The 25,518-nt window shown below is 45.2% G+C and overlaps 1 protein-coding gene across 3 annotated transcripts in view; it reads right to left on the bottom strand.

Moving 5' to 3' along the window:
- The window catches only part of PHF12 (PHD finger protein 12), a 41,692-nt gene that overhangs the window by 3,747 nt on the left and 12,427 nt on the right, over window positions 1-25,518 (bottom strand). For all 3 annotated transcript variants that reach the window (XM_045525330.1, XM_045525328.1, XM_045525329.1), the window contains exons 3-11: window positions 15,708-15,780; window positions 12,731-13,124; window positions 10,808-10,928; window positions 9,343-9,475; window positions 7,449-7,613; window positions 4,314-4,472; window positions 2,928-3,723; window positions 1,600-1,725; window positions 513-656 (exon numbers count right to left, since the gene is read on the bottom strand). In XM_045525330.1, coding sequence (XP_045381286.1) covers window positions 513-656; window positions 1,600-1,725; window positions 2,928-3,723; window positions 4,314-4,472; window positions 7,449-7,613; window positions 9,343-9,475; window positions 10,808-10,928; window positions 12,731-13,124; window positions 15,708-15,758 — 2,089 coding nt within the window. In that variant the 5' untranslated portion in view covers window positions 15,759-15,780. The remainder of the gene's footprint in view (window positions 1-512; window positions 657-1,599; window positions 1,726-2,927; window positions 3,724-4,313; window positions 4,473-7,448; window positions 7,614-9,342; window positions 9,476-10,807; window positions 10,929-12,730; window positions 13,125-15,707; window positions 15,781-25,518) is intronic.

Genomic DNA, 25,518 nt, shown 5'->3' with positions numbered 1-25,518 from the left:
CTAACATGCTCTTGGGGACTGCTGACGCTACTGGTGTGGGGACCACACTTCGAAGCATGAAGGCTCTTAATGGCTAATGCTCAGAGATATCTGAAGCAGAGTTAACCACTTGGGGAAAATTTACAGGAGGCTGGCCCAGTGTTACTCTATTTCTCACCTTGAACTTTTAAAAGTTCCCTCTTGGGAACTCCTTCTAATTCAAATATTTGAAAGCAACTGAGCAGAAAACATATCACATGTACCCAAAGATACTGGTAGCTGCTTTGCTGTATCTCAAAATAAGACTTGCATGAAACAGTTACAATAGACTTCCGAGTCTAATCAGAAAGCTGTGGTTGTCATCTTGTTCTTGCTCTCCGAGGAAGAAAACCATGATACGTTAGTAAGCCCATTAAAGGCACACAAGGAGATTTGAGATACTGAACGCTCAGATCCTCCACGGAGGCAAGGCGGCCGTTTGCACACACAGAGGAGAGATCTGTTGGTGTGGTGGCAGGTGTGTGCATGCGCACCTTCGGTGTGGTGCCCTCCGGAAGCCAGCGGATGTGTCCCGACACTGCCTGGTGAAGCTTGGACCCGGGAGGGGAAAAGCTGATGTATTCTCTGCAAGGCCAGAAACTTGATCAGCTTCTCGTCCAGCATATTTATCTCGATTTCTATTAACCAAAGAGAAAGATTAAAAAGCAGCTGAGGTGGAAATGGAATGTGGAAGTAGGTAAGGGTCACAGAGCAAATAGTTCAACACTTCTGTAATTCAGCGAAATGACTTTTGTTCAAACAGCACAGAGCACAGAGTGGTACGAGGATCTGGAGCTGGGCCTCTCACTCGACATCTGCAGTGAGAGGGGGCTCAATGCAGTCTGTGCAGATGCCTCCTGGTGTTGGGTAGAGTGATTTTAAAGTGGTCTTAGGAAGGCAGAGCAGAATAAACCACTTGCCTGTCTGTGGGGGAGGGCCTGGATGTCTGATATTGAGACTTGGATATTTTCTACCCACACTCTGTTCACAGAGATCAAGGTCTGTCCCTGTTCTCATTGACTTGGGGATTTCCCACACATGAGGCCCTTCCTTTGGAGCAAGGCTCCTGGTTTTATTCTGTAAGTCCGGATGATCTACCTGAAGTGAGTTTGTTCTTTTCTCACTGGTTCCTCATCCCCTTCTCCCTAGCCCTTGAGATCAGATAACCCCTCTCTCTCTCTCTTTTTGTTTTTCCTAAGAGACAGGGTCTCACTCTGTTGCCCAGGCTGGAGTGCAGTGGTATCATCATAGCTCACTGTAGTCTTGGTGGGCTTGGTTGGTATCAAGCGATCCTCCCATCTTAGTCTCCCAAGTAGCTGGGACTACTGGTGTGCACTATCACACCTGGCTAATTTTTAAAAATGTTTCTGTAGAGACAGAGTCTTGCTTTGCTGCCCAGGCTGGTCTCCAACTCTTGGCCTCAAGTGATTCTCCAACCTTGGCCTCCCCAAGTGCTGGGATTACAAGAGTTAGCCACCACACTCAGCTATCTTCTCCCGCTTTTTGAAATGAGCCGAATGCTGTACAGAGCACCACCTTCACCATAGCAACTGGTGGAATAGCAGCCACTCACTCACTCACCTCCATTGACATCCATAAATGCTCGAAGTGAGTTGGTGAGGTCCACCATGGCAGTAGAGTTGGCTGGGAAAGAGGGTACGGTTAAAGCGCTTCCTATGGATAACGTGCCGGGGCTGACCTTGCCATCTGGGGACGGAGCAGGAAGACTGTTACTTACGTCGCCTGAGGGAAACCCACCGGTCCAATCCCCCACTGCTGAGACAGGTCTGGATTTCGGACCCAAGGTGATGTTCCCTTCTTGATTCTCAACCCACAGGCTCTGGAACTCCTAGAGCTAAAAACGTGTGGTGAGGAAGGGCAGATGGAACGACAAAGCACCCGGGCACGCAAGTCTCCAGAACACTGAGAACCACTGAAATCCACTGCTCTGGGGAAAGTGGTGGGGCAGCTTCATTCTCTGGGCCATGACCACCTTCCTGTTGCCTCTACCCTAAACTAAGTAGTGCCTGCCCCTGCAATTCCTGCCTATTGAAATACAGCTCACAGTGTGCAAAATCTATCCACACCGGTATTAAGAGATAAACGGAGAGAGGAAAATAGCCTGAGGGTAGAACCATCCTGGGACCACGGGCCCCCATGCAGAGAAATCAGTCACCTGGTTACCGAGACTCCCAGCTGACTAGGAGGCCAGCTTCAGTTCAGAGGGGAGAAGACCACGGGGGCGGGGGTTCCCAGCAGCATCTGAAACCTGGTTCAGATGCTGGGGTCAGCAACCCTGACGTCCTGATTGCTGACTGGGGACAGCTGAGAGAGCAGGTCCATGCTAGGCCAAGTATAGACTTAAGGGATTGCCCTTTGGCATGTGGCCTGAGGCCAAGCTTCTGAAAAGCAGTGCTGTTTTCTGTCCCTGCTTCCTGACATGGAAGTCCGTCAAATGAGCTGGCTCTGAAAGTCTGCTCATGATCTAGTCTCTTATAGGAGTCGTGAGATACTGAGACCATTACCCAGAACCTCCGGCTGACACAGTGGTTCCAGAGAGCAAGCTGCCTTCTTCTAAGGTGATGGAACAGGCAGAAGACTAGGCCTGAAGGTGTGGGAGACAGGAGCCCCAGGCTGTAGTTCCAATCCTGCCACTGAGTCAGTAGTGGAAATCACCTTAAGGAAATCACTCCAGCTTTCAGAGCCTAAGCAGTCCCATCTATAAAAATGGGGACAAGTTAATATGTGCTTCCTCTTCTATTACAAAAATGGGGAAAACACAAACAATACAGAGATCAAAGTCCTCTGAAGCATTCATGGGCATATAAGTGTTTTTGAAATCTTAAGTCTTACTTGCCAGGAAGAGCATAAAATTATTCCAAGTCATCCCAAGTCTTAGCAGCACTCACCTGATGATGGCGCTGGTGAGCAGAATCGTTGGTTGGCTCCTGTGGCCAAGATACTGTCTCCTGCTGCGTGGGGGGGAGTGAGCACCCGGGTGGCATTTGGGGGTGAGCCCAATGGCCTTGAATCTGTCAACGGAGGTCCTATCTGTGATTGGACAGTCTTTCTTTGCAAAGTGCTGGTGTTCTCGATGCTGGCACAAGAGCTGGGAATGGAAGGGGGCAGGCTTGGGACAGGAACTAAACTCCTCTGGGGGCAAGAGCTGGGGCCAGTGGCATTCTCTGTCTTCACAATGATGCCAACAGTGTGGTTCTGAAGGCCCCCAGCCGCTGGTGGCGTGAGGGGCTGGGGCCAGCCTTGCCGGTGTGAGAGGCCTGGTAGGGGTGTGTTGGTGCCTGGAAGTCGCCGGGGGTCCGTGGAATCAGTGGGGCTGCTGTAGAGGTGTGGGCCATTGACTTTCACCTCTGTGTTCACTGGCCCGTTGGCAGTCCCACAAGGGGCTTTCTTGGATTTTTCCGCACAAGAACTGCAGCTGATGTCCTCTAGGGCTGGGGGCTGGTGGGGTGGAGAACAGCTCAGGGAATTCTGGGTGCTAATCCCTGAGGGGCAGGACAAGGGGTAGTGGGAAGGTGTTGGTGCCTTGTCAGCTGTTTGCAGGGAGGTGGTGATTGAGCTGTCAGTCACAATAACAGGCTTAATATCAGCCTTCTCTGTCTGTTCAGAGTCCCAATGCGAAGGCATCTGCTTAGCAGATAAATGTTTCAATATGCTGCACTGGAGCGCAACAACACTACAGAGCCACTGCAACGGAAGGAGAGGAGAGGAGAGGAGGGTGAGAGGCCTGGGAGGCGCTGGTCCTTCCTGCCACAGTGGCCAGGGCTACAGCAGAGCTGACGAGCAGTTTCCGAGGTCCCATCAAGAACGCCCAGGAAGGATGTGCTCGACTCCTGACAGGATTCCATTTCCATTCCCACGGGTACTGCTCGGCAGACAGCACCCCGTCAGCAGAGCCTGGGGTTCGTGCTTTGGCCCTGCCACGAAGGCTCACCTTACGACCAATACTCAGCAAGTACCCGAGCACCTGCAGTGTGTCCAGCACTATCGCCTGAACTCTCTACAGGTCAGCTCATCTCCTTCTACAATACAGATTTGCCTGTCTCACAGTGCACTGGGGGACTGATGGAGGAGCAGGCCGGTTGACTCTGTAGTTCTCTCTTACTTGCCTTTGGGATCTGAGTCAGAGGTTCTCTCTGGAATACTCAACTCTTCGGGGATTTCGGTGAGGGTAGGTAGGGATGGGGATGGGAATGACACTGAGGCTGTTTGCAATAACAGCTGTCATGAGATGGAAGCAAGATTAGATTGGGAATCCCAGCCCTGCCTTCACTCACCTCTTGCTGCTCTGCCTGGGTGGCTAAGTGCTCAGAGTTCAAAAGGTGCGTCTGTGATTCCTCAGGGATCCCATTGCAGATCAGCTCCCCGTCCCGAATGGCCGCAGGTGCAATGAGAGGGGGTGGAAACTGGTACTGAGATTTTATAGCATCGGGAACCTGTTCAGGATAGACAGAAGGAGGAAGGAGAGGGAGATAGTGCCAACGTGTCCAGCTGATTCTGCCCTGGCACGCTGTTCTGTCTGTGGTGCTGATGCCCAAGGGACCATCCACTCCGAGGTCCAGTGAGGACAAGGAGGCTCAGTGTGCTGCAATTGCTCTGCGTGCCCCATCTCTTTGACTCTGACATGCGCACACTGGCCTGACAAGGCACAGCAATGGAAACAGCAGGCAGGGCTTCCACTTTTCTTCATCAAGGTCTAAGGCTTGCAGAACCCAGGAACCTGTGCATGCTGTCTTCTGCTTTGGCCTGAAAGGTGTAAGACTGACACCGGACAGGTCTTCAGAGTGGCACTCTAGGTTCTTATTGCTCAGTGTCAAGTTTGGGAGGTAGGTAAGCAGAAACTGAGAGATAAGAACATTCATGGCAGATGTGCTCAGCATGAGCTTTGGCTCATGATAAGCACTCAATCAATGTTAGTTTTCTTTATCCACTCATTCATGACTCATGAAACGACTGAAGACCTCTTTGTTGCACAAAGACAGAAGACACACTCTGAATCACACCATGTAAGAATGAAAAAGCCACACAAGCAGAGAGTCATTCATACATTCGACCAACATTTATTGAGCACTTCCTGCGTCTGCACACTGTTTCAAGTCCTAGAGATCCGGAGATGAATAAAACTTAAGCCTTGCCCTCAAGGAGCTCACAGTCTAGTGGGGAGATAAACACAGAAACATTACAACACGATGTAATGGGTTCCAGAATAGAGGCATGTCTAAGGTGCTATAAAAAACATAAACACAAAGGAGAATAGTTCTTTTAGTGTGGGGGATAGGAGTTGGGGACTAGGGAAGATTTTACAGGAAGTCAGTATGTGAGCTGAGACTTGGAAGTTGAGAAGGAACTTCCAAAGCAGACAAAGGGGAAATAAGGGTTGGGGGGGTGCAGCATGTATGGCACAGAGATGTGAAAGCACAAGGTGGATTTGGAAAGCATCCAGAGAACCAAGATTTTGGTGACCATGTCCTTAGGGAGGATAAGGGAAGAGGAACTGAAAACAGCTCCCAGAATTTTGACTTGAGGGACTGGGTAGAGATCGCTGTCATTCACTGAAATAGGAAATATAGGAGGAAGGGCACATTAGGAGGGGCAGAAGATGCTGGTATTAAGTAGGCTGAGACTGAGGTGCCTGTGGGTTGGGCAGGCAGATGTAAGTCTGAATATGAGGAGGAAGACAAAGAATGTGAGTTGAGAGTCACTGCCATAATGGTGTTAGCTGGTGCCATGGGCTTTCTGACATCACCCAGGAATGGGTGGAGGAGGAATGGAGCAGTCTAAGGCTGTCTCCTGGGGAAGAGTGAAGAGGAACCTTCAACAAATAAAATTCTGGCCAGTGTGGGGGCTCATACCTATAATCCTAGCACTTTGGGAGCTGAGGTTGGAGGATCGCAGTGCCCAGGAGTTGGAGACCAGCCTGAACAAGAGCAAGACCCCCATTTCTACTAAAAATAGAAAAATTAACCAGGTGTCATGGTGCGTGCATGGCTGTAGTCCCAGCTACTCAGGAGGCTGAGGCAGGAGGATCGCTTGAGCCCAGGAGTTTGAGATTGCAGTGAGCTATGATGACACCACTGCACTCTCCCTGGGGCAACCAAGTGAGACTTTGTCTCAAAAAAAAAAAAACAAAGAAAGAGAAAGTTCTCAGTAGATTATACCTGCATGGCTATAATCAAGGAGAAAGGCCAATGTTCCAGGAGAGAGCTGGAGTTCTTTGTCAGTGTCTTATGGTGCTACTGTCCTCACTTCACTCTCAAACTGTCCAAGTACAAAATGCTTTGCAGGTAACTCAAACCTCTGGATTTTCCTCAATAGGGAAACATTTAAAAAACGGGAGGGGGCACCAAACAATGACAAGATTTTATCAAGGTGGCTCGGTCTGTTCATTTCAGCAGCCAGGCTCTCTCCTAAATCTATACAACGAGGTACACACCCTGGATTACTTTTATATCCATTTAACTCAGGTATGAGGCATGGCACCTTTCATATCCCCTAACCGCAACTCAAAACATTTGAATTTAATTTTAGAAAACTTGTTTTTCCATTGTAGTATAAATATTTGCCCAGTTAAGGGTTTGTTATACAACTTCCAACAGTTAGCATCGTGCTGGTGCTGACACCCACTGGAGGTGATGGCAGTGGTGTGACTGATTTTTAAAATGCGGCTGCCACCAAGTGGCCGTATTCAAGAATTGCTGGTTTCTGTTGGCATATAGGACTGTCCGTAGGATTTCAAATGAGAAAAATCAAGTTTATTTAATGGGTATATAGTGTTGGGCCTCCAGGTTAACTAAATGAGGAGACTGAATGGTTTAAGAAACATCCTCAACACTACAAAATGTTTTTCAATAAAGGAAATTTTTCTGTCAATCTCTGTACACATTTTAGCAAATGTCAAATGCATATAAATGTTAGATATTATTACAGCAATGCTACAATCTGGAGTATAGGTGATATATTAACAGCAGCCTGGAAAATAGATTTAACTTTCCTTTACACATTTTTCTCTTAAGTTCCTGAGCTGGAAATAGCTCCTTACTTTCTATATGGCTCTCTCTCACCAGATAGCTCAGGACACGGGCCATCGAACAAGAATAGACAGGATGAGTGCCAGGTGAGGGGGCAGTAACAACAGAGCACATGTGGGTTTGGGAGGATGAGCTAAAGGGTGCTCATCCTTTGGAGAACTAGAGACTTGCAGACTTCAAAGGCCTACTTGGGGTTTGGGTCTCATAATTCTGACAACCCATCCTCAAGCATTAAAATGTAAGGTCACGTCCATTACTTGCTGAGAAGCCACAGACAAATCTCTGGGGCTCCCATCTCCCCAACTGTAAAATTGGGACAATGATACCCTATGCCAGGAAGGCAACCAAAGACCACCATCTTGCCTGCACTAGGCCGTGACTCACCTTCAAGCTTCTCCTTTTGACTGACTGGAGCACACGACGGTTAGGAGGATGCTTCTTGTGGATTCGGTTCAGGAAGTCCACTTTGATGACGTGCTGCGAAATGGTGTCCTGGAAACGATCAAACACCTGGCACCGATTGCTCAGCGTCATATTCTTCTGGTTCAGCTAGGGACAAAGCAGACACACCCCTGTGGTGAGACTCGGAAGGTGCCCCACTCCTAGTTAACCCCATTCTGGGTTTAAAAACTAGAAGTCTTTGGCCTAATGGGTTCCTTCCATCAGGGGCCAGGACATCAGCACTCCTGTCAGAGGGCCAGGCAACATGCATGAGACTTCCCGCTCAGCCCTGCCCAACCCAGTGGAGAACTAGTGTGTTCCTGTTCCCTACAGAGGCTTGAAGACAAGAAATAGGGAATTAGTAAAGAAGTGCCCTTCCAAATTCAGCCTCTGACAGTCTTCTGCTCCAGGTCAGAGAACCCTTTGTCAGGGTACCCTAAAAGCAGCACAGGTTTCAGAGGGGATGCAGGCTTTGACCCTCAAGAGACTCAGACTCCCTTCTCAGGAAGGGCCTCTCTCTTGCAGGAAGTAGGATTGTGTCCTACATAGGAGCTTGGCTGACAACTGGGTCAGCACCAGAATCCTGTGTGCCCTGCCCTATTCCTATTCCATGGTACCAGGGAGCATTAGTGAACCCTCTCAATTTCACATTCTTCCTCTACGGGAGGGGAAAAACCTTGGACTGCTCTTAGAGGCCAGAAGAAGAGAAGAAAGAAGAGTTTCTGCGATAATATACACAAACTATGACACTTATCCTCTTCTACATCTGGCTCCCCAAACTTTAATTCAAAAGAAAGGACTGGTTGTGGCAGCTTCCTAATTAGTAAATTAGGCAAAACCTTTAAGTGGGTAATAAAAAATTAAACAACTAATTATTTCTCATCTGCTGGAAAGCTGCCCTTTAAGATACATATTTGGGTAAACTACTTATGGTCATTTTTTTTTCTGGTTCAGCAGGAAGCAAAACATGACACACACACTAAGCCTCAGAGAGAAGCTTCCTCCTAGATAAATCTGAGTGGCATGAGTCACAAGAATACAAAGTAACTCTTCTGTGTTTAAGTCTTTAACTGAGGTTTCCTTCAGTGCAAGGGCAGGAGAACACTACCATGTTGAAAGCCAATAGTTATTCCATGGTTATCATCATTTGATAGAGTATCATAAGCAGTAACCTTTTTAATTTGGAAAGGCGGCTCTTATGATAGAGCTCCCCATCCTGAAGCCCTCTCTCATTCAATCTTTTGAATGACTGCTAACTGCCCAAAAGGAGACGTCCTAAACTTAAACTCTTTTGGAGAAAGCAAATGGCAGCTGTTCTAATCTCTGGAAAATGTACCAAGACTCTTGGGAGGCAAAGTAATAAGATCTTCATACCATTCATTTATTACTTACTGAACTCCTGTTATTAATATATGCCATCATAAGGAGGTTGTAAAGAATTAAACAAGAGAAAGGAAAGAACCTCATCTGGTACCTGGGACACGCATTCCATCCAGACAGCCAACCATTTATTACCTTAAGGTTGGATCTAATATACCCCTTTTTAGGAATGTACATCAGCTGCTTAATTCACTGTGGGAGAAATTACTCACAAACAGCTAAGCACTAGTGGGTCAAGTCTGTCTATGCAACCAAAATAAGGCATTGTGGGAAAAGGCAAACTGCACAGCTGAGGTATGTCCAAATGATCAGAACTGAGTATGCTGGTCTACAAAAACCAGCATCTGTGAGATGATAGTGAACTCTGGCACAAAGCTGACTTTAATACACTTTCTGCTGAATCAGTGCACATCCTAGCTATGCCTGTAGAGGAGCGACTGGACACTGCTGTGCTTACCACCACATGTTCGATGTGATTCGGACACATCCATCTGCCCAGGGGCATGGCAGTGAGCGGCGGCTCGAGGCAGTCCATGTGAAACAGGAGGGGGCAATAGTCACACTGGATGAGAGGGGCCACGCGGCAACTCCTGCAGAAAAGAGATATAGGCCATTTCTGTGGCAAGGTAACTCTGCACTATGGAATAGCCTCCCCTCCTTAATCCTAACAACATTCTCTCACACCTTCCCCCTGCAGTGATTCAGTTACATTCATGATAAGGATTAATTTCAGGGCTCCTGTTAGGTTCTCTATTATTCTCTCTTCTAAGAATAATGTGTCTTGTGGGGAAGTGAATGTTTATTTGGAGTATAGCTAAAGTGGCTGTCAGAGCAGGAATGATCAATGCTCAATACCCACTGGGGGAAGATAGCCAACTCTGCTCTGATCCTTCTACTCCTTACAAGAGAGCAACTATCATTAAAAAGAAAGATCACTGGCAACCCTTCTAGAGTTTTAACTATAGCAAAAAAAAAAAAGATTTCCCTTTTGCATGAAGCACTTGGCAGAACTGACAACTAGAGAGAGGTGTGCTGGGAAAATGATTTTGCATGTATTCATGGAAGCATGTTGTCAAGGGAGGGGGCCTAAGCAAATGCCAATTACAACTTGTAACACAAAGCTCCTTGGGTCTCTGAGCCACAGTTTGTCCTCGCTCAGAGTTCTACTGCTCTACTATGTAGTTACCTACAGCTTTTACTGATAGTTATTCTCTCCTGCTATCCTGCTCTGACCATAATACTCCTTCTAATAATAAGTCCTTCTAATTCACCCAAGCCAACAAGTCCAGCTTCAGTAACTGAATCAGCTGGTTCCTGTCACTGAAGAGATCCTATTTGAAGGAAACCAGTGTCTCAGTAAAGGCACAACTGCGGCAGCCTAGGGGCTTTTGGAAGTCATCCAGTCTGATGCACACTAACTACTAAGAATACTTGTACTACTTTTTTTTTTCCCTAAAGAGATGAGGTCTTGCTCTTCACCCAGGCTGGTCTCAAACGATCCTCCCACCTTGGCCTCCTAAAGTCCTGGGATGACAAACTTGAGCCACCATGCCCAGCCTTGTACTACTTTTAAACTCATCTTTAGTGATTTAACAATGCTTGGTGCCCTTTCCAGGGACTTATGTCCCTGCTGGCCAGAATTTTTCCTACTAGCTAGTCTAAATATTTCATGCTTCAGTTTAAGTCTAACTCCTCTTGTTCTAGCTTCTATCAACACAGTTAACGATACTCCTGTACTGTGATTCTTCAGGGAACATATTCAAAGTTCTGGTCAGTCCACTAACCAGTCAGTCTCTGTGTACTGATACCATTAGAATCTGGGTTGTTCACATTCAACATACATGGTTTGGAAGAGGGGATGGAAGAGAAAAGGCATCATTTGCTGAATATGAGGAAGAGCCTCTTGGTATGAAAGAAAATACCTGTTACACGTGAAGCAGACTTTGACTGGTAAAGGAACGAGACCATTGTGATCTAACTCATGTTGTGTCTTCTTTACATTTTTCCCTGTGGTTTCCTCTTTTCGTCTTCTCTTGCTAGAACCTAGAAAAGAAATTGGTGGTGCTGAGCTACCCCTGGCTTCAGAGTTCCTAGCCTGTAATATGGAAACAACATTAAATGAAAAGAACAGATGCTAAGCATGTACCATGGCCTACACATGGATCTCTCTGAGGTCCATGTGGCTGGTTTCAAATGAGAAAAAAGAACAAGCCGGGAGGAAAAAGAAGATAGAGACATAAGTCAGAACCATGATCAAAAGTCACTTGCTGACCAACCTGAGCAAGAGCGAGATCCCCGTCTCTACTAAAAATAGAAAGAAATGATCTGGACAGCTAAAAACATATAGAAAAAATTAGCTGGGCATGGTAGCACATGCCTGTAAAAAAAAAAAAAAGCATAATTTTTTTTTTTTTTTTGAGACAGAGTCTCACTCTGTTGCCCGGGCTAGAGTGCCGTGGCGTCAGGCTAGCTCGTAGCAACCTCAAACTCCTGGGCTCAAGCGATCCTACTGCCTCAGCCTCCCGAGTAGCTGGGACTACAGGCATGTGCCACCATGCCCGGCTAATTTTTTCTACATATTTTTAGCTGTCCAGATCATTTCTTTCTATTTTTTAATAGAGACAGGGTCTCGCTCTTGCTCAGGGTGGTCTTGAACTCCTGACCTCGAGCGATCCGCCCGCCTCGGTCTCCCAGAATGCTAGGATTACAGGCGTGAGCCACTGTGCCCGGCCTAAATGCATAATTTTTTAAAATGGAGACAGAGTCTCGCTCTGTCATGCTGGGCTAGAGTGCCATGGTGTCAGCCTAGCTCACAGCAACCTCAAACTCCTGGGCTCAAGCGATCCTTCTGCCTCAGCCTCCCAAGTAGCTGGGACTACAGGCATGTGCCACCATGCCTGGCTAATTTTTTCTATATATTTTTAGGTGTCCAGCTAATTTCTTTCTATTTTTAGTAGAGACGAGGTCTCACTCTTGCTCAGGCTGGTCTTGAACTCCTGAGCTCAAACGATCCTCCAGCCTTGGCCTCCCAGAGTGCTAGGATTACAGGCGCGAGCCACTGTGCCCGGCCTAAATGCATAGTTTTGATTGAGCAAGTATAATATTAGAAATTTGCCCTATAGATATACTTACACATCTATACATGTGTATAATGGTATTATTTACAAAGTTATTCATTGAAGCACTACCTGTAGTAACAAAAGATTAGGAACAACCTAAATGTCCATCAATAGAAAACTGGTCAAACAAATTATGACATATCTATACAATGACTATTACATAACCATTAAAAAAACTGAGGAAATTCTACATTAATATAAAAAGACTTTTACAGCGTATTGTGAAGTGAAAAAAGCAAGGTGTAGAATGGTATACCTAGTATGTTATTTAAGGAGAAAATAATGAGCATATATCCGTATTTGTTTTTATATACAGAAGGAAATTCGAGAAGAATAAACAAGAACCAACCAGAGGTTACCTGTGATGGGTAGGAAGGTGGCAACTAGGAAACTAGGCAAATGGCAGACAGGGTGGAGGAGAAATTTTTAATTATAAGCCTTTTTTATGTTTTTTGATTTCTGAACCATGGGAATATAGCATCTACTCAAAAAAAAAAAAAAACTGAGAGGAGGTGGGAAAGGAGTTTAGAGAGTCACAAAATGGAAAATTGAATAAGCACTGTAGTGGTTAAGACCTTCAAAGATCTTTCCAGGCAGAACTAGGAACAGGAACCCACGATGGCAGCTATAAAGACTTACCCTGCAGGCAGTACTGCTCTTTTGCTGGACAATAATCCTTTGGGAAAGCTGGGGTGGGGGAGGGAGTAGGATGATGGTTTGGCTAACCTGGTAGTGCAGTGGTACAAGTCAGTTCATTGGGCAACTGAAATTGGGTGGGGTTCCGCTCCATGGCAGCAGCAATCAGCAGCTCAAAGGGCCGCCTCAACTGGGGCTGCACATAGTCTGGCTCTGCTGCTACTGGCTCCTCGTCCACGTCAATGATGTCTTCATCGACGTCGTTCTGCTCAGAGGTGGGGGTCTCTGTGCTGGCATTGGATGTGGGTGTGCCAGGCCGGCTGGCTCTCCTTTCTAGGATCCGGGCATGGGCAATGGCCTTGAGTTCGGCTTTGCTAGCTGATCTGTCCAGCAAGTCAGTGTCACTGCTGGGGGATGTAGTCCGTTTGCCAGATTTGTCCACCAGTCCATTGACATGACCCAGCTCCTTTTTCTGCTCTCGTTTCTGTGCAAATGAACAGGTGGGCCCATCATGAAAAGTACCACAAAAAAGAAAGAGATGGGTGCTACAAAGACAGACCACTAACCAAAATTATGAAAGTGCTTTATGTATGACAGAATCATCCACCTGGGGACTTGGAACACTGGTCTGTTAAAGTTGACACAACTATGACTGAACTAATCTAAAGCTGACAAAACTATTACAGCAGGGAATCACCAAAAAGCATGGAAAGTTAGGAACAATTATACATCATTAACCCTAACTTCATATAACACACAACATCTATAAAGTACAGGTCAAATGGCTAAAATGTTAACACAGTGAGAATAAATTTAGTGAGACTAAGTGAGAACAGTAAGAATAACATAGTGAAAATCAATGAGATCACTGTAGTTTGTCTTGAAGCATCCTGACCTTCTGGATGGTTTTAAAAATTTTGGTCACAATAAAGAAAGTCTACAAAAGCAACGGTAGTAAAAACAGGCAAGTAGAGCGTCCAGTTCAAGGAGGTTAGATGCTGGCATGGAGAGTAACTATGCTACAAGGTGGAGGGGTGGTATGGGAAGGGGAGCGATCCAGCAATCATGGTGTCCAAGAAGGGTGGTTTTCAATATCTCACTTTTAACTAGAACTCTGAAAATGACACTTCTTAGAAGGTAGGGAAGTGGAAAAAGACTAAGTGTACCTAGTAGAACTGGATGTCTGATGATCTATTTTCCTCCAAGACTCCAAATATAGTGGTCAAATGAAGGTTTAACACTGGTCTCCAGTTAGGGAATCTGGGATCTTGTCCCAGTTCTGCCACTGATTCCCTCTGACCTTCGGTGACTCATGCTGGTGGGCAGGAATTTCTCCATCTATGAAGTGAGGCTAATAAAACCTTTCTCCTCCTTCTCTTAGGGATATAGTGGAGATAAAGAGGGTCATATATATGAAAGGGATGGCTCTGTATTGGAGGAAGACCTAGCTTCCACCAGGAATCATGATAGGATCTGAACATCAGGGGTTGGTGAGGCCCAGAGGATGTATCATTTCAATCCACTTCAGTGAACAGGAGGCCAAAAGGGAGTAATGGTGGCGGGAAAGGCAGATTTGGCACTGGCAGGCAAAGAGGTCCATGTGAAAGCAGGTCAGAGTGGCATCTCAGGAGAAGCACCGTGTCAGAAAAGGGCATACTATAATCCTCTCAGCAAACAGCTCTGCTTCTAGAAAACTGTTAAAGTAACAGAGCTCTGTCAATTTCCTTGAATCCTTGGGAAAGTTAATCTACATTTCTGAGTCTCAGTTTCTTCTTTTCCAAAATGGAGATCTACTATTGGCACCCTGTGATGGCTGTATGGATTAAATGCGATAACAAGTTTCCATTCCTGTCATATGATGGAAACTAACATAATGTTAGTTCCTTTTCTCTACCCTTGTTATCTGGCTTCACCTCTTCTCCCTCAGCTCCTCCCAACCCTTTTGGGGCCAACTTCTTTGAGTGGCAAGTTTCTGAAATGCCTCCTGGCTGGCAGGTGCCTCTACAGGCCCTGCTGTAACCTAATTGGGGATGCACAGGAAAGGATCCCGGAAGATGGACAGGCTGGAGGATGGCCTGGCTTGTGGACTTTAGGAGAAATCGAGCTTCAGCTGTGGTTACGTGGTTGACTTGGCTTTGGCTTGCTTTGTAATAGGAACTCTTGTGCACATATGTGAAAAACAGTGCCTGCCTAACTGTTTACCTTCTTCCTAAAGGCTGAAAACTGTTACACACATAAACCACAATCTCTGAATCATGCCCTCATCCTGTTTCTGCAACTAAGGAAGTCATCATTCACTGTGACATCATGTTCAGGGGTGAGGAAAACAGAAGTGATGTCACAACAAAGTAAAGTTGCTCAGTGTATAATTAGTGTGGGGGAGAGGGGGTGGTTTACAACTCACAGACAAATTCTAATCCATAGCCTATATATTTGAGGATTGGGTAATCATATCTGAGTAGAAACACACCTACTTCCTTTTTTGATAAGGGAGAATTTAGCTCTTGTACTCCACAAAAACTCTCAAAGTAGAAAATAACGAACCATGTTCTTAAGCCAGTACTGAATTATCAAAGCTAAGGGAAGGGGAGCTAAAGAGAGATTAGGCAACCTGAGGTACAAACAGGTTCAAAAATCCTCTCCATGCAATACACCTGGCCAAGGCTCTGGATACCAGTGACTTATTTGCCTTGGGGGGAGATAAAAATCCCTTTTCCATCAAGCTGGAGAAGCAGCCTTCTTTTTCTTTAGCCATGGATAAGGCTGTCACATTCAGGCCACTTATTAGGAGGTCAACAAAAAGATGAGACTACTCCTGCCACTGGTGACTGAACATGGCTCAGTAAATTAACACACCTCTTCTGCCCATTTCAGCAGCCCATGTTTGGATTTTTAGGCCCTACTGGATTCCAAACAGTCACCATGGGGAGAGTGGGGTGATTCCAGGGCTGGAAAAGACAAGAAAAAGGGACGAAAATGCCTTGAGGGCCAGGCCATCTTAGCTCTAGAATATCAGTGCTCTAGATCTGGCATTTTGAGCAGAGCCTTCAGAAAGCAGCATTATTACCTTTCGGCGAACAGTGCACCGGTGACACATCCACTCCCCAGGAGGCAACATCTCTTCACTCAGTGGAGGGTTACTGCAGGGAAAAGACAAGGGCAAGACTAAGTAACTAACCCTTTGATGCAGCAGGGAAAAGCCTAGCTAGGTCTGGCACAAAGCTGAATGTCCCTAAACTCCTATTTTGGCCAGTCTTGCAGCCCTGCTAAGATTTGCTCATCTTTCAAAATACTTACTCGGCAGCATTTAGAATATCCTGAGTGAACATCCCTTCTTACCTTAGTAAAAGAACCAAATGCAGAGCTATTAACATTAGGCTTATAGGAAAAGGTATAAAGAACTAATTTGGAGCCTAGAGAGTCATTCCTAAACTCTGCACCATACTAATAAAATCACTGAGAGGTCCACCACACTGTTTTAAAAGTCTGTTAGTGCAGGTCCAAGCTCTTCTGTCTGCTGTTCAAAGCCATGTCACATGGTCACATTCTATCTTTCCAGGCCCCCTTCTGGTACCCTTCCTGATAATCAAATTGAAGACTTGCTATTTCTTCACCTAGAAAACTATGCCTGTTAAAACCCTATTTATCCTTTAAGGTTTGCCTCAAATAGCAGTGTGGTGGATTAAAGACAGCTACAAATTCTTTGCACAGCCTCCCATCCACAAGTAGTCCATTTTCCTCCTCTTGAATTGGGCTTGCCTTGTGACTTGTTTTGACCAATAGAATGAAGCAGAGGTGACAATGTTGTAAAAGGCTAGGCCTTAAGAGATCACAGAGTTCTCTTTTATATGCTTGGAATGTTCCATCTTAGACACTGCTGTCATGCTGTGAGAGGCCACACAGAAGGGACCTATATTTCAAACAACAGCTTCAGCGGAACTCCAATCCAATAGGCAGCACCAACTACAGCTATGTTAGCGAGTCATTTTGGACATACCAGCTCAATAGAGCCTTCAAGTGACTATACTCCCAGCAGCAAATGGAACAGAAAAACCACCCAGCTGAGCCCAGGCAACCCTCAAAATTGTGAGAGATGGTAATTAGTTTCTGTATCAAACCACTGAATTTTGGGGTGGTTTGTTAATTAGCAACAGATAATCAAACACAACTCTCCCATGAGGTCTTTCCAGATTACTCATTATCTTGGACTTCTTGTTGCATGGTTTAGTTCTCTTTTAGCATTTCTCATGCTTTGCCTCATGTGATAGTTCTCTTATTTCTTTTATTGGAGGGATAAAGATAATGATTGGATTTCTTCTTTCTTTCTTTATTTTTAGAGACAAAGTCTTGCTCTGTTGCCCAGGCTAGAGTGCCATGGTGTCAGCCTATCTCACAACAACCTCAAACTCCTGGGCTTAAGCAATCCTTCTGCCTCAGCCTCCCGAGTAGCTGGGACTACAGGCATGCACCACCATGCCTAGCTAACTTTTTCTATGTATTTTTAGTTGTCCAGCTAATTTCTATTTTTTTTCTTTTTTGAGACAGAGTCTCGCTTTGTTGCCTGGGCTAGAGTCAGTGCCATGGCGTCAGCCTAGCTCACAGCAACCTCGAACTCCTGGGCTTAAGCGATCCTACTGCCTCAGTCTTCCGAGTAGCTGGGACTACAGGCATGCGCCACCATGCCCGGCTAATTTTTTCTATATATATTTTTAGTTGTCCAGATAATTTCTTTCTATTTTTAGTAGAGACGGGGGTCTCGCTCTTGCTCAGGCTGGTCTCGAACTCCTGACCTCGAGCGATCCACCTGCCTCGGCCTCCCAGAGTGCTAGGATTACAGGCGTGAGCCACCGCGCCCAGCCTAATTTCTTTCTATTTTTAGTAGAGACGGGGTCTTGCTCTTGCTCAGGCTGGTCTTGAACTCCTGACCTCAAGGGATTCTCCCACCTCGGCCTCCCAGAGTGCTACGATTACAGGCATGAGCCACCGCGCTAGGACTTCTTTCTTTTTATTTTTATAATATAGAGGTTGTGTACACAGTAGTCACTCAGTAAGTCAATACTGAATCAAAACTAGAGCCATGTAGGGCTGGGCCTTACAGATCCTCTAGGTCATCGATTTTCATGAAGGTTACCCCAAGAGCCACATGAGACTTTATTATATTAAATCCTTGGGAGGATCACATTTATAATGTCTATACAACAGTGGTTCCCAAAAAGTATGGTCCCCAGATCAGCAGCATCAGTATCATCTGGGAATTTATTAGAAATGCAAATTCTGGGACCTCCCTCCAGATCTAGTGAATCAGAAACTCTAGGTGTGGGTCTCAGCAATTTGTGTTTACCAAGCCCTCAAGGTGATTTTGCTGAACACCAAAGTTTGAAAATCACTGCTATATTGAATATGGCAACATTTATGCTTAAGAATTTCCTACCTTTCATTCTTGGCAGTCACCTACTTAGAATGGTAAGGAGAAAATTTTTCTTCCAAGAATGTGAGAAACAGCAAAAAAACAAAACAAGAAACCACTTGAGTATTTTTTACAATATACAAGCCCTTTTAAGTTCCAGGGTTTAATGCTATGCTGTTTTGCCATTTCTACTTAAAACAGCACTTGGCTTGGCAAATTTTTCTAGTTTCTGCTCTGCCATGCTTCCCTGGAGCCCTGAACATACATGGCAGATGCCCACCAAGCCTTCACAGCTCACTGCTTCCCTTACTCCTTGTTTCCTTAGTGAAACCTCAGGAGGATGCTTACCAGGAAGCAGAAAACTAGAGACATAGTGGCCTGGTGGGACAGGTCTCCAAACCCTAGAGGATCACAGGGGAATGTCACCTGTAGTCTTTCCTTGTTCTCTCCAATGTATTTCTGTAATAGGCCACATCCAAACTACTGAAACGCATGCATGTAATTTGCAAAAGACTCTGCTATGCTTCAGCAGCTGTTATATTAAAATTAACCCTGAAGCCTGTCACTTCTGATTCTGTTTTTCATCATTTCTTTTCATCTGCCCCACTGGCTTTGTATCACAATACTCTACATCAAACATGCAAAGCAGAGAAGGGTGAGGCAAGGTGGTATGGGCTTAGATCTTTGATCAGGATGTGAACTAGTCTCTCGGCCACCCTTCATGCTTTCCTCAGTCTATTCCCAAACTTGCTGGCAGAATGATTTATCCAAAATACAATTATGATCATATCACTCTTCTGAAAAAGTCTTTCAATGGTGCCCCTCCCCTATCCATTACAAGATAAATTTCAAACTCCTTAGTAATGCAGATAAGACCCCTGTGGCCAGAACCCTGACTCTTTCTGCAGCTCCATCAGTCTGCTGGCTCCCTGCACAGCCCATACTGCTTCTCATCTCTGTGTCTCTGCTCACTCCAGGGTCACCACCTACCACCACACAACCCTTCCCCTAATCCTCACCTGGTGAACTCTTTAACTTTTGAGGCTCAAGTCAGGTATTCTCTCCAGGAAGCTTTTTCTAAGCCTCTGGTTCCCCACAGCACTTATGCACCATATTGTACTCAAACCATTACGTACCTGAATCCCCTTCTCTATGACTCATTTACCTTTGTACCATGACACCCTGTACAATGACCACCATGTACCAGGCACTAAAACTTTAAAGAACTAGGGAAACACTAAAAGAATGGGCTCCTAAGAAGTGAGTATAACCCCTCCAAAGGCATGAGGCAAGGTAATGCAATTGGGCAGGCATCTGTTTTGGTGGTTAAATCATATATGAAATTACTTAGGGTTTTCTAAGTCACAAAACAATGAGAAGACATGGGAGTCAAAGTCCATACTTGCAAACCTAAACTTCAAATACTGAATGACTCCACCCCACTCATTTTAATTGTCTTTAAACAATTTGATTTTTAATCTTGTTTCTTTCTTAACACAGAGGTAAAATGTTTAAAACTTGTATTGAGAGGCTCTAAAAAGCACTTCCTTGTTGGTTTCTAATGGATCACTTTTAGAGACACCAACCAAGTTCAAGAACACACATTTCTTAGAATTCTGGATTATGGGCATAGGTTCCTTTTTTTTTTTTATTTTTGAGACAGAGTCTCACTCTGCCAACCCAGCTCCCTGGCTAGAGTGCAGTGGTGTGATTATAGCTCATTGCAACCTCAAACTCCTGGGCTCAAGAGATCTTCCTGTCTCAGCCTCCCAAGTAGCTGGGACTACAGGCTCGTCACCACGCCCAGCTAAATTTTCTATTTTTTTTTTGTAGAGGCAGGCTCTCACTCTTGCTCAGGTTGGTCTCATACTCCCAACCTCAAGCAATCCTCCTGCCTCACCCTCCCAGAGTGCAAGGATTACAGGCATGAGCCACCACACCTGGCTGGCCCATAGGTTCCTTTTTTTCAGGTCTGCCCTAAGTGTGGGATGGGGGCTGTGAATTTAGGGAGTGGTCCAGGGAAATCCTAGTGTTGTCTCCATGATGAACCCAGAACATTTAAATGAGTGAGGCCATCACTTCTTTAGTTGTTGAGATTTGCTGCTTTCTTAGACAGAACATGTATCTTGAAATAACCAATTTAAAAAGATGGTATCTAGGCCGGGCGTGGTGGCTCACGCCTGTAATCCTAGCACTCTGGGAGGCCGAGGCAGGTGGATTGCTCGAGGTCAGGAGTTTGAGACCAGCCTCAGCAAGAGCGAGACCCCGTCTCTACTGAAAAATAGAAAGAAATTATCTGGCCAACTAAAATATATATACAGAAAAAAATTAGCCGGGCATGGTGGCGCATGCCTGTAGTCCCAGCTACTGGGGAGGCTGAGGCAGGAGGATCGCTTAAGCCCGGGAGTTTGAGGTTGCTGTGAGCTAGGCTGATGCCACGGCACTCACTCTAGCCCGGGCAATACAGCGAGACTCTGTCTCAAAAAAAATAAAAAATAAAAAGATGGTATCTTGAGAGAAGGCAGTAATATCTAAGATGGGGTGGATAGGAAAGGAAGGTCTAAGTTTCTAGAAAATGATCATCACAGGCATAGCTGGGACACAGGAATTGCCCATCATAAAACTTTCTCTTGATCATGTTTCCTCTCTGCTCCAAGCAATTTCTTTCAATCTATTCAGAAGGCAGCTATTCAACTCAAATTCCTAGAGGAAAAGGACTCATGAAACGGCTCCGGGAAAGATATTGTCACTCAGGTAAGCTCAGGAACCAGTTCTGAAAGAGGCTGTTTTGCTCCATTATCAGAAATACTGCCGACAGGGAAAGGATTTAGGGAGAAAGGAGATTCTGCAGCCTCAGGGTACTCATGTACTCATTCTGAGGACTTCCTCACCTCGGCTGCCCATCTCAAAGCTCCTTCCCCGAAAGAATGGTGTTCCCATAAGCTTAGTGTGCAACTCTGAAACAATTATGTGCATGCCAGAGTCTTTAAATCATGATATGCCTGTCGAGATAAACAAGAATCTGCCCCAGCTCCCTCTCATCCCTATTTATCAATGAAGCAGGGTGCTGGAGGCCATCCTTTATACTAATAAAAAGAAATCATTAAAAGTCAGGTAACACTGAGATTACTCTACCAGAGTTTCAGCTACTCAGCAATGAAAATACTATAAGGAGCCAGTGCTGCCTGTAAAGACATCAATGTGCTTCCGAATCACTAAAGCCCAGAAATAGCAGAGTGATAACTTCATCTTAAATCTAGTGCATTACAGTTCACAAACTATTTTAACAGATGCTCTTATTTAATCTTCGCTATCACACTCTAAGATAATTCTTATTCCCATCTTACAGGTGAGGAAACAAACTTATCTAAAGCCATGACAACTAATAAGGAGCAACACTGGAATCCAAATCAAAGTTTCCTGGCTCTTTCAAATCTTGAGCCCAAGCTGTTTTTTAAGAACCTTTAGTAGTTCTCTTATTTCTAGGAAACACAACAGAATATCCATCGGGGTACTTTCCTTAATCTCAAGGCTGAGCATTTCCTTCAGTATCAGTCAATATTTAGAGTCCCCGCAGCTTACTTATTGATGGACTAGGTTACCATACTGGAGGATGAACACAAAGCAAATAAGTTATTATCTACCCCATCAAAAAATGTAGCCTTGGCTGGGCGTGGTGGCTCATGCCTGTAATCCTAGCACTCTGGGAGGCCGAGGCAGGTGGATCGCTTGAGGTCAGGAGTTCGAGACCAGCCTGAGCAAGAGTGAGACCCCCGTCTCTACTAAAAATAGAAAGAAATTAGCTGGCCAACTAAAACATATATAGAAAAAATTAGCCGGGCATGGTGGCGCATGCCTGTAGTCCCAGCTACTCGGGAGGCTGAGGCAGTAGGATTGCTTAAGCCCAGGAGTTTGAGGTTGCTGTGAGCTAGGCAGATGCCACGGCACTCACTCTAGCCAGGGCAAAAGACCCCTTCTCTGCCAAAAATAGAAAAAATTAGCTGGGTGTGATGGCATGTGCCTGCAGTCCCAGCTACTCAGGAGACTGAGGCAGGAGGATCGCTTGAGTCCAGGAGTTTGAGGTTGCAGTGAGCTATGATGACACCACTGTACTATACCCTGGGCGTCAGAGCAAGCCTCTGTCTCAAAAAAAAAAAAAGTAGACTTGGGGAGAGAGGACCTATGTCATTCAAACATTCACTGGATGCTCATTTTATGCTAGGCAATGTGCTAAGTGCTGGGATTTCAGACATGGTCCTTGATTTCAGGGATCACTAGAGACAAAGTGAAGAGGACACTTGGTAATGAGATCACATACAATCAACTACAAAGTGACTCTTGCCATACAGACCCACATAGGACTCAACTGCTCATGGATGCCAGAATCAGTAAAGAGCCCCAGAAGTTTGGTCATTTGGTACCTGAAAATGACAATGGCCTTTTGCCTACTCTCTTTTCATAATTAAGAGCTATTCAGCAGATGATAATTCAGCCAGTGATGCTTTAAATGAAGTGAGAGATCTCAACGGCTTCAGGAGGAATCCATAGTTTCAGAAGCAGGTGTATTTCCATATTTTTATAAACAATATGATAAGAGGTTCTAGCAGTGGGTACATTTTTCCTGGGAATAAATGTTCCCAGAATAGTTGTCTTGAAAAACTGGTAGCTCTTTAGCCAACAGGCCAAGGACCTTTACTTTATTGTCTGCATTCAAAAAAAAAATATGGCCCGCAATGCTATGAGATAGGCACTCCTTTCCACAGGCAAAGAAGAGAGTGCCCTTTAAGGACACATCTTTTGCAGGATATCTTTCCACCTACACTGCTGTAGATAAGTTTCCTTCCAGATCATTTGTTTAAAAGCACTGGCCTGTAATTCCTGGCCACAAAGTGACTATTTATTTTAACCATGGCCTGATCTTAAAAGATCTTGTGTTAGTTATCAAATAGTTCATAACAATAAAGCTCTAAATCTTCAGAGACTGCACGTTCAACTGAAGGATATGCTTGTCAGAGTTTTGTGTGGCTCTCCTGAGGCCCAGAGGGCCCACAGATTAATGGTAATGTCTATACAGAAACCAATTACATTACTTTTTCAAAATTAAAACTTCCTAAAGCCAAGCATGATTCCAATATATCTAGACTCCCATAAACAAATCCAAATGGCCCGTCTTTATTGCTGATGAGGGTGTCTAGATCAGTCTATTTCTGGAGTCATCGAGGAGAAACCACACACGCACACCTCTCAGCTAACAGTAATGCCTGCACTGACAGACCTCTCCGTGTCAAAGATTCAAAGCCCAGAGCCAGATGATCTTAACTCACAGCTCAAGGATGGAACCCAGTTTTAATATAGAATGTCTTTCATTCACTAATGAGGCTGCAACTCACCACTGCAGGTGGAAGATGTTGGTAGTTGTCATGGTTCTTGGCTCTCTAATTAAGAGGATCTATTTCAAGTCATATACTAGTGTGGCTGATCTGAGTCTAACCTCACTCATCTCCCTTGCCTATTAATACACGTGAACCTGCACGACATTAACATTTACTTCAGATTCAGTCACCGCCAGTGGGACCTGTTGCTCCATAGCACTGCGTTAATTATCCATCCAGCACAAGCAGTTTTTCAATATGGAACTGGAAGGGAGAAGGGGGGAGGGGGAGTAGAGAACAAAGGGAGGAGGGGAGAGGTGGAGGGAGAAAGGGAGATCGGGAAGCAGAAAGACTGCCTTTTATTCCAGAGACCTTTTTTTGTGTTACAACACGCAGATAAAAATGGTTTTGGGCTCTGAACCTGTTTTGTTTTTTTTTGTATATGTGAAATTACTGATGTGTGGCTGGCAACTGTCCATCCCCTTAAGTGACACTGACATTTTAAAACTTGAGCCAATGGCAGCCTGAGAGACATGAAAATTTCACTTAACCAAATTAAAAGCTTTGCTCTATGTTTTAGGACAAAAGAAAGCAGGTGGATGAAAAGTATTTAAGAAAGAACACATTCCATTTTCTCCTCCCAGGCTGATAAAATATTCTATTTAATACAAATACTTAACAGGAACACTATGCAAACAGCATATCTGTACACAATATACCAACAGCCTTTCACTCGGATTCTCTTCCAAAAGAAGGTCAGTCACATGAACTGGTAGGGTACCTCCTGTCAGAACCCATCATTTTCCAGGAATCAGAGGATCTCTAGCCATCTATGGCAGTTGCAGTTGAAATAAATTATCAGTTGGACTAAGAAAGATTTCACTGCCACCACTATCATATGTATGTCACCCCACCTTCTTTTGGTGGGGGACGAGGTGTTCAGCAAGCAAACAATGGCACTGAGCAGTTTTGATTTTTAATTTCACAGTTCGTGGGTTTCATCCATCCATCTGAGGACCACTACCAGATAAAAATCCTGCAATTATATTTAGCAGCATTGTGTAAGACCAGTTGCAAAAGACAATACATGCTACTCTCCCTCAGACTGGCCTTGCAGCCCTCTGCCAGCTCAGAAAACGTGTTGGGGCTGGGCGAGGTGGCTCATGCCTGGAATCCTAGCACTCTGGGAGGCCAAGGCAGGATAGTTTGAGCTCAGGAGTTCGGGACCAGCCTGAGCAAGAGCGAGACCTCATCTCTAATAAAAATAGAAAAATTAGCTGGGTGTGGTGGCACACCCCTGTAGTCCCAGCTACTTGGGAGGCTGAGGCAGGAGAATTGAGCCCAGGAGTTTGAAGTTGCTGCGAGATAGGCTGACAATATGGCACTCTAGCCCAAATGACAGAGCGAGACACCGTCTCAAAAAACAAAACAAACAAGAAAGAAAACGTGTTGGTACTAGCCAAAATGGGGAGTGAAGGTGATCACTGACAGGACCACAATCATGTCTCAGCCTCCCAGCAGCCACCTTGATCTATAAAGGGACCCATGCACACAGAAAACCAGCCTGTTATACACTAAAACCAGCTTATGTCCTGCAAAAGCTAAGAGGTGCTGGGTAAAGTTAGGCTGGGTGCGGTGGCTCGTATCTGTAATCCCAGTGCTTTCAGAGGCTGAGGTGGGAGGATTGCTTAAGGCCAGGAGTTCAAGACCAGCCTAGGCAACATAGTAAGACCTCATCTCTGGAAAGAAAGAAAAAGAAAGAAGGAAGGAAAGAAAGGAAGGAAAAAACACAGAAAGAGTATATGCTTTGAGGGAACAAAATTTAACGAAATTTAAATGTCAGCAGAAACAGCAAGCTTCCTCTGGACACTTACACGAACATCAGCTTTATCTTCAAGTATGGCCTACCTTCCAAAGGCAGGGAAGATGGCCATATTGAAGAATATTAAAGAGATGAAAACTGAAAGTTCACAGAGTCCCTAAACCTTAATTCCTTACTCCCTCTTCATCCTAGCTACTGACTCAAATACAGCTAATGCCACAAAGTACATAAAAAGTGCAAGGACTGCTGGTTTTTTCATGCAAAGCCTCAGTGGCTG

Source organism: Lemur catta, chromosome 15 (assembly GCF_020740605.2).
Source record: "Lemur catta isolate mLemCat1 chromosome 15, mLemCat1.pri, whole genome shotgun sequence".
Taxonomy (NCBI): domain Eukaryota; kingdom Metazoa; phylum Chordata; class Mammalia; order Primates; family Lemuridae; genus Lemur; species Lemur catta.
The sequence above is the reverse complement of the archived record's forward strand: the minus strand, read 5'-3'. Positions and strand labels throughout refer to the sequence as shown.